Below are 9,788 nucleotides of genomic sequence, written 5' to 3' on the forward strand. Positions count from 1 at the left end.
TTCTGGCGTCCAACCAAAACCTGCTTTATCATAATTTAAACTTTATGGTTTTTTAAATCTTGTCTTCTGGAACAAGTTCAAACATTTCAGCCACGTCTTGTACAGAGAAAAGATTTCTCATATCCAAGGAACCCAACAGCCATGGATATTGCCTTGTGCCTCTTGGCATACCAATTGTATTATTTCCATTATTTGAATTAATGTAGTTTCAAGGGACACACTTAATCAACTTTGGCTAGTCTCAGAATAGGTAAGGTGGGGTTGAACATGGATAGAAAATCTAAGGTAGTCAATCTAACTAACTACCTAAGTTGATTGGAAGGAGAATTTGAGAGAGAGAGAAATCCTAGAATAAGCATTACAATTTGACTGCTATAATATTGTTAGAAAAAGTAATTGAGTAAAATATATGTATTTATTTAGTTAGTTAGTTTGTCAAACATGCCAAGGATAACAGGTATAAGTATAAACATAAATGTGAACACAGTAAATGAGTAAGAATAAATGGAGACAGTAGGACAGGGACAGTAGCCACACTGGTGCACTGAGGCATGTCCCTTACAGACCTCTTAGGAATGGGGTGAGGTCAACAGTAGACAGTCTAAGGTTAGAATTATGGGGGTTTGGGGATGTAACAACAGAATCAGGTAGTGCATTCCAGGCATTGAGCACTCTGTTGCTGAAGTCGTATTTTCTGTAGTCGAGTTTGGAGCAGTTTACCTTGAGTTTGTATCTATTGTTTGCTCGCATATTATTGTGATTGAAGCTGAAGTAGTCACTGACAGGTAGGATATTGTAGCGGATAATATTGTGTACTACGCTTAGGTCAGACCACAGGTGGCTCATAGGTTGAGACAAGGGCACCTTTATATTAGATAGAGGAGAGATTCAAAAAATACACATACAGGAAAATGTATGACAAAACAGAGTTGTTGCTGGATTTATATGAAAAGAGAAATGCAGCCTATCATGAAACAGATGCCATGTAATACACTCTTTTAAAAAATGCCATGTCTTTAATAGACATTTTCAACAGAATAATAACAATGCAAATTTTGAATTGACAAAAGAAAACTAGAGAAAATTAATGAGAAAGTGAAAAGAAACACACAAAAAGGATTTGGAAAGAAAGAGAAAATAATAAAGAAGTGGCTTTACATATGTGTGTGTGTGTGTGTGTGTGTGTGTGTTTTATTTGTGCTGATAAATAAATAAATATCCCAGTAAGGGTATGGCTAGCTGATGAGAGCTAAATAGCTTGAAATAGATCTATACTAGTCTCCCTTTATTTATTTATCAGCACAAATAAAACACAAATATAACAAAGGCAACAGTAAAAATATTGGGTTTCTGTTGTGATGGACTCTTGTGACGAGCTGATTGACAGATGATGGAATTTTTACAACCCCCGGTATGCCCCAATTATGGGAGGAAGCTAACTGCTTCCATTCTCTGTCCATCGGCTCATCACAAGAGACCATCCAGACAGAAAGCCCAATATTTTTACTGTTGCTTTTTTGTTACATTTTGTTGTATTTGTGCTGATAAATAAATAAAGGGAGACTAGTATAGATCTATTTCAAGCTATTTAGCTCTCATCAGCTAGCCATACCCTTACTGGGATTTGAACCTGGGCTATATTACAGACTACATATATATATATATATATATATATATATATATATATATATATATATATATATATATATATATATATATATATATATATATATATATATATATATATATATATATATATATATATATATATATATATATATATATATATATATATATATATATATATATATATATATATATATATATATATTTTAACAACAGTTAGAACTACATTTATATTTTACCCTCTTTTTTAAGGTTACATCATAATTTCCTTCTGTCCTTAATGTACTATTTCTAATCATAGAAAGTTTATTTTTTTCCTTTTTAGGAAAAACATCCACTAATAAATGTAGTCATTGATCTTTCTGTAAGCAAATCAATTAATTTTGCCATCTCTGCTCATTCTGTCATCTTCACCAATTATCCCTCTGCTGTAGATATTTCAGGGACTTCTCATTTCTGTGTCTTGGAGCAGAGATGATCTTCCATGGTCCTTCTCTTATTGTGTAGTTCTGTCAAAACAAGTCCAGGCTTCAACTATGTATATGTGTTTAAAATTCTTTATGTTTTATGCATTTTAACCCAAAGCTTTCTGACTTTTCTAAAGTCTACCAAAGAAGATAAAATGGTCCATATTTCAAACAACACAAATTTGGAGTACCTTTATACATTCTAGACAAAGATCTATTCCATATTGTTAATATGGCACTTCTAATATAGTGATCTTTAACTCTACATAAACTTTAACTTTATTGAACCACAAAAAATATGCCACCTATCTATGCTCTTAAAAAGGGATGATTACAGTAAACAATTATAATGAAATGTGGGGGGATTTTGTAAAAACAGTCTTGGTGGAAGGCATAGGGAATAAAGCTACTCAAGAATATAAGTTGTTTTGGAAGGGATAAGGGCACAATTGGAATATATTATATATATTTTAGTTGGTATAGAAGAAGAAATGTAAGTAATAAAAATGGTCTCCAGGGGGAGGGGTGCACTGTAATATTTATATTTTTTCTTTCCTTTCTTGTATTTAGATTTATATGTATTATGTTTGTATTATTAGTATTCAAAATTTTAAAAAAAACATATTAAAGGAGAAAAAAGATAAGTATCTCATCCAAACTATGCATTGTGCTAGTTCTAAAATTAGAGGAATGTGGTGTCTCAATGGCTAAGGCACTGAGTTTGTCGATCAGAAAGATCCAGCAGTTTGAATCCCTAGCACTGTGTAACAGAGTGAGCTCCCATTATTTGTCCCAGCTTTTGCCAACCTAGCAGTTCGAAATCACAAAAAAAATGCAAGTAGAAAAAGAGGGACCACCTTTGGTGGGAAGGTAATAGTATTCTGTGCACCTTTGGCATTTAGTCATGCTGACCACATGACCATGGAGATATCTTCGGAGAGTGCTAGCTCTTCGGCTTTAAAATGAAGATGAGCACTGCCCCCTAAAGTCGAGAACAACTAGCAGATATTTGTGAGGGGAACCTTTACATTTACCTTTACCTAGTTCAAAAATTATTTCATTTCCCAGCAACAATTATTCCGTCCAAACCAAAGAGTAAGTTGAAAAATTTGTCTTCAAAACAGGGAATGCCAAGTCTCCTCATTTCTCTCCATCTTGAAGGGTTTTTTAATCTGTCCTTGATTCTTGCCCTTGCCATTTGAACCTAACTATATATTTCTTTTTATTTAAAATGATGCATTGGCTATCGAAATAGGTTCTGTTTGAAACAAACAAAAAAAGCCCATCATTTTAGATGATGCCTTTGTTTTCATCACAGAGTTTCTCCCCAATAATACATCCCCTTTTGTAGGATTTTGGCTCAGAATTACCAACATATTTTGGCGCTGGTATTTGCGGTAAAAGAAATCAATGAAAACCCTCACATCTTGCCAAATATCACTCTGGGGTTCCAGATCTATAACAGTCATGTGAGTGCAAGCTCAACTTACCTTGCCTCAATGGAACTTCTATCTACCTGGAAGAGGTTCATTCCAAACTACAAGTGTGATACTAGAAGCAATGCAGCTGCAGTAATTGGAGGACCTGATTCAAATGTCTGCCTCTATATGGCCATCATCCTTGGTCTCTACAAGGTTCCACAGGTAAGTGCTTTCTAGGTTCTCCAGGGCTTTCTTGGTGTCCACCTTTGTTTCCTCCTTAATAGTATTTCACTACTAAATTTTATGACTTATGACTGTAACCATGTTGCTTGTATCTTTCAATTTATATTGTTTTTATTTGTTTCCTGGTACAATTTGACAGCTTATTAGTAACCTTGACTATCACTAAGTGTTGTTTCTTTTTATTCTTGATGAATATATTTTATTCTCCTTATGTGCACTGAGAACATATGCACCAAAGACAAATTCCTTCTGTGTCCAATCACACTGGGACAATAAAGAATAGTCAAGTTATTCTCCAAAGCACCTGAAAGTAGGACAAGAAGCCATGGGTGAAAACTAATCAAGGGGAGAGGCAACTTAGAACTAAGGACAAATTTTCTGATAGTTAGAACAATTTAGAACAATCAGTGGAACAACTTGCCTTGAGAAGTTGTGAATGTTCCAACACTGGAAGTTTTTAAGAAGATGTTGGATATCCATTTGTCTGAAGTGGTGTAGGGTTTCCTGCCAAGGCAGGGCGTTGGACTAGAAGACCTCCAATATCCTTTCCAACACTGTTATTCTATTCTATTCTATTCTATTCTATTCTATTCTATTCTATTCACTCTTCTGTGTTCAGGATTATGTTTCTCCTTTTTTCTTTCTTGTTGATTATGCATTGCTATTTATACATATTACTGATTACAGTAATAGTTTCATTGTGGGCCAAAAAAAGATTGGGAACCACTGGTCTAGAAGGCACAGTTCTACCTTGATCTAGTAAAGCAGTGTTTTGCAAGTATTTCTACCTGAAATACAGGTGATTTTAGATAAATGATGGATAAATAGATGATAGATAAATAGAGGATAGATAAATAGATAAATAGGTGGGTAGGTAGGTAGGTAGGTAGGTGAGAGATGGGGTGCATGTGAGAGAGAGGGAGGAAGGAAGGATGGAGGGAGGGGGAGAGGAAAAGGGAGAGAGAGATGGAACTGCACTTGACTTTTCCCAAATATTCTTCCTTATAATTAATAATTTCTCCTCTCTCAGAGTGTAAATTTCTGACAATCACATTTTAAAAACTTTACTTCAGTCCTCTTTTCTCAGTATTGTAATCAGGCTCTTAAATTCTTGGTCTTCTATACTAGAACTCTACTCGAAGTTTATACATCATTGACCCTTGTCTCCTGTCAGATTAGCACATATAATTCCAATTTATTCATCCAGATGCTTTAGAGATTATTAATACAAGGTGTGTGGGTTTTTTTATTGTGCTCTTGCAATAAAGCCATCCCCTTCTCTGTATAAGATTTTTGGTGAACTATGTAAAGGTAAAGGTTCTCCTTGCACATATGTGCTAATCGTTCCCAAACCTAGGGGACGGCTTCAAAGCCGAAGAGCCAGCTCTGTCTGAAGACATCTCAGTGGTCATGTAGCCAGCTAGACTAAATGCCAAAGGCATTTAGATAACACTGTTATCTTCCCACCAAAGGTGATTCATATTTTTTATTTGCATTTTTACATGCTTTTGAACTGTTAGGTTGGCATAAACTGGGACAAGTAACAGGAGCTCACTCTGTTATGCAGTGCTAGGGATTTGAACTGCTGAACTGCCAAACTATCTGATCGACAAACTCAACATCTTAGCAACTAAGACACCATGTCCCTGGTGAAATATGTACCATCACTAAATAAAAATGGAGTGCTCCCAAAATTAGGCTTACTGCATTGATTTAGGGGAGCATATTTCAAGCATAAAAAATGAATATATTATAGTTGCCCAACACTGGAAAACTGAAGAAAATTTAACAGTTAAAATGTGGATTAACACGGCCTCTTTAATGGCCACTTTAGAAAAAAAAATCACAGTTAAAATTAAAATACCAAGACATCAGAGACAGGCATCACATTTTTTAAAAATCAAATTAGGATGGATTTTATGGGTTTACTCAGTTTCAATAAGCGATAATATTATAATAGTTTATAGTACATATGTGGTAAATTTGCTCTTTATTTACATGTTAGTATATTTCATTTTTCTATTTTCTGTTTTATTTCTCTATGCATCTTGGATTTGTGTTAATTTGTATTTGTGTGTCTATATACACACATGTGAAAACACACATGCACACACATACATATTAATGCATTTTGCAAACCTGATCTCCTTTTTAAATATCCTTTAGCTCATATATGGTTCTTCTCCAGCGATGGATAACAAAGAGGAAGAAGTTTTTGCTCAACAGATGTTTCCCAACTGGATCCATCAATACAATGGAATTCTTCACTTACTTTTACATTTCAGGTGGACGTGGATAGGGGTGCTTTATGTCAAAGATGAGAACGGGGAAAGGTTTGTGCAGAAAGTTCTTCCCTTTTTTTCCCAGAGTGGCATTTGCTTTGATTTCATTCAAAACCTACCCAAGCATAGTTTTTCGAGTGACACCTTTAACCTTGTGGAAAAGGGGGTTGAAACCTATAAGATAACTGAGCGAAGCAGTTACAATGTCTTATTCACGCATGGAGAATTACAGACAATTCTTATGATCAGAGTGTTCATTGCACTTTCAAAATACGACGGATCAACTAAGGCTGAGAGTAAAGTTTGGATCATGACAGCCCAGATGGACTTCACATCCCTCCCTTTTCAGAGGAATACAGACATAGACTTCTTTCATGGTGCTCTTGCTTTGGCAATTCACTCTGAGGAGATATCAGGCTTCCAAACATTTCTTCAGACCAGAAAACCTAGCTCGGAAAAAGAAGACGGCTTTCTCCAGCTGTTTTGGGAAAGTGTATTTGGATGCTCCTTCTCTAACCCAGATTCAAGTGACAGACCTGAGAAGACCTGCACTGGAGAGGAGAAACTGGATACTCTCTCTGAGTCTGTTTTTGAGACGACGATGACTGCTCACAGCTATAGTATCTACAATGCCGTCCATACTGTGGCACACGCCCTGCACTTAAGACATTTGATGAATTCCAAACGACACAGGTTGTCAAAACAGCAGAAGCTTCTCAATCAACATTCATGGCAGGTAAAACGGAAGGGAAAATATCTACATGTAACAAGTTTGAAACTACTTAGGAAATAAGATTGGATGAAAGGCTTGCTTCCTTTCTATTTCACCTAAAGCTTTCATTTCTTATGTCAAACGGATTAGATATGACTGAGTACAAAGAACCATTCATTCCAGCTTTCATGTTCTTCTTACATTAACTGATTATTAGAATGTTTATTATGATGTCTACTTCAATCATTTAACAAACATTAAATAATTACAGCTCTAAGGGATATCATGGTGGCTTGGTTTCCTTCATGAACTGTTAGGATCAAGACAAATGACCTAAATTTGGATGTTATGTTTATGTTATTGAATTGAGGTTAGAGCTGATTTGCAATCTTAAACAAATCAAAGACAGAATCTTCTATTTTTGCCTGCATGAAGAAATATTAGCCATTTCCTATTATTAATAAAAATAATATGAGCTGTTCACAGCATATAACCAGATTAAAAATAAGAAAATAGTAAAAAGAAATATACATTGTCATCACAGGGATAGATTCTAACCAGCAGAGTAGATCCTAAACAATCAGGAAGGAACTTTTAATTTTTGATATTTTGTCTCCGACATCCAATTACAATTAAATATTACCAAATAAGATATGAACAGAAATGAAAATTACAAGAAATGAGACATGAAATGAAAGTAACATTAATTTGTACCACAATATATTCACAAAGAAAACTAAAATAATATTTTATAAGTATACAAATTTAAACCTATCTACCATAGCTTAGGGATGTGGTGGCTCAGTTGCTAAGATGTTGAGTTTGTCAATCAGAAAGGTCGACAGTTCGGTGGTTCAAATACCTAGCGCCGCATAACGGAGTGAGCTCCTGTTACTTGTCCCAACTTCTGCCAACCTAGCAGTTCGAAAGCATGTAAAAAATGCAAGTAGAAAAATAGGAACCACCTTTGGTGGGAAAGTAATAGTGTTCCGTGTGTCTTCGGCATTTAGTAATGCCGGCCACATGACTACAGAGACGTCTTTGGACAGTGCTGGCTCTCCAGCTTTGAAACGGAGATGAGCACTGCCCCCTAGAGTCGGGAACAACTAGCCTACAGAACCTTTGTCTTTACCTTTTTACCATATAGTTTTACTAAACAATTTATACTGAAACAGTTCTATCACCATTCTCGGCATCTGTTTATCAGTCTTCCACCAAATGGTATGCTTTATTGAATAAGCAAGATTTCAAATACTTCTTATATACCTTGAAAATTCTTATATATGTAAGGAAATGTGGACCCAAAATAACTAATTTCTCCAAGCTAATATTTATTTCTTTATGGAAAATTTGTAAAGAGTTTGGGGAGAAGTCTTTTATATATGAAGGGAAGTTGTTCCATGGGATAGGTGATGCAACTGAGAAGGGTTTGCTACATAATCCCAGTAAATAAAACTCCTTTTGAAATAGGAACTCAGCAAGGCTTGTCTCCCAGATCTTCCTAGCGTGGGAATGAGGACACTTGAGATTTTTGGGGGGATTCAGAGAAGTTCCATTTCCATTTCCATTTAATAGACTTGTATGCCGCCCTATTCCCAGTGGGACTCAGGGCGGCGAACAGACATATGGGATGGGGGGATACAAAAACAAACAAAAGAAGACAAGATACAAAGACAAGTTAAAACCATACAGCAATCAGCAATTCGAGTGGGGCTGGGAACTCATCAGCCCCAGGCCTGCCAGAACAGCCAGGTCTTAACGCCTTTGCGGAAAGCCTGAAGGGTGGTGAGGGTCTGAATCTCCATGGGGAGATCGTCCCAAAGGGCCGGTGCAGCCACAGAAAAGGCCCTACCCGGGGGGTTGCCAGTCGACATTGGCTGGCTGATGGTATCCGGAGGAGGCCTAATCTGTGGGATCTAATTGGTCGAAGGGAGGTAATTGGCAGGAGGCGGTCTCTCAAGTACCCAGGTCCGATACCATGTAGGGCTTTAAAAGTAACGACTAGCACCTTGAAACGCGTCCGGAGTCTAATAGGCAGCCAGTGCAGCTCGCGGAGGATAGGTGTAACATGGGTGTACCGGGGTGAACCCACAATCGCTCGCGCTGCTGCATCTGGACAAGTTGAAGTCTCCGAATGCTCTTCAAGGGCTGCCCTATGTAGAGCGCATTACAGTAGTCGAGTCTTGAGGTCACAAGGGCATGAGTGACTGTTCTGAGGGCCTCCCGGTTCAGGTAGGGACGCAATTGGTGCACCAGGCGAACCTGGGCAAATGTCCCCCTGGTCACAGCCGACAAATGGTGTTCTAAAGTCAGCTGTGGGTCCAGGAGGACTTCCAAATTGCGAACCCTGTCTGAGGGGCGTATAATTTCACCCTCCCCAAGCCTGAGAGATGGAATACAAGGCAAATTTTGGGAGGGAAAAAACACAAGCCACTGGGTCTTGTCGGGATTGAGTGCAAGCTTGTTCACACCCATCCAGACCCTAACAGCCTCCAGGCACTGAGTTACAAGTTGTATCTAATTGCATGGATTTGGTATCTGTGCCAACTTGGATAACTTTACAGTCATGGAAATGTTTGGTTCAGCAATGCCATATCAACTGTTGTACACTATACTATGACAAGGCCAATTCATCCCTATGTTAATTCCTAAAAACCTCATCCTGAAAGCTCATGAACTGGAAAATCTGTCAGAACAGAACAGAACAGAACAGAACAGAACAGAACAGAATAGAATAGAATAGAATAGAATAGAATAACAGAGTTGGAAGGGACGTTGAAGTTCTTCTAGTCCAACCCCCTGCTTAGGCAGGAAACCCTACACCAGACAAATGGATATCCAACATCTTCTTAAAAATGACCAGTGCTGGAGCATTCACAACTTCTGGAGGCAAGTTGTTCCATTGATTAATTGTTCTAATTGTCTGGAAATTTCTCCTTAATTCTAAGTTGCTCCTCTCCTTGATTAGGGACAGGGACTCTTTAATGCTTTGCACAGATTAACAAAAGGAATAGCAAAGACAGTAATGAAAGATTGA

At 37.2% G+C, this 9,788-nt stretch overlaps 1 protein-coding gene across 1 annotated transcript; it reads left to right on the top strand.

Moving 5' to 3' along the window:
* The first annotated feature begins 3,592 nt into the window (after positions 1–3,592).
* LOC148046483 (vomeronasal type-2 receptor 26-like) lies at positions 3,593–9,788 on the top strand. The gene is made up of 3 exons (XM_087714771.1): positions 3,593–3,736; positions 5,924–6,775; positions 9,720–9,788. Exons 1-3 carry the CDS (start codon positions 3,593–3,595, stop codon positions 9,786–9,788), a joined length of 1,065 nt encoding a protein of 354 aa, XP_087570897.1.

The sequence above is a fragment of the Thamnophis sirtalis genome, unplaced genomic scaffold (genome assembly GCF_051295495.1).
Source record: "Thamnophis sirtalis isolate CommonGarterSnake01/CBP01778 unplaced genomic scaffold, rThaSir2_p1.2 scaffold_4, whole genome shotgun sequence".
NCBI lineage: Eukaryota > Metazoa > Chordata > Lepidosauria > Squamata > Natricidae > Thamnophis > Thamnophis sirtalis.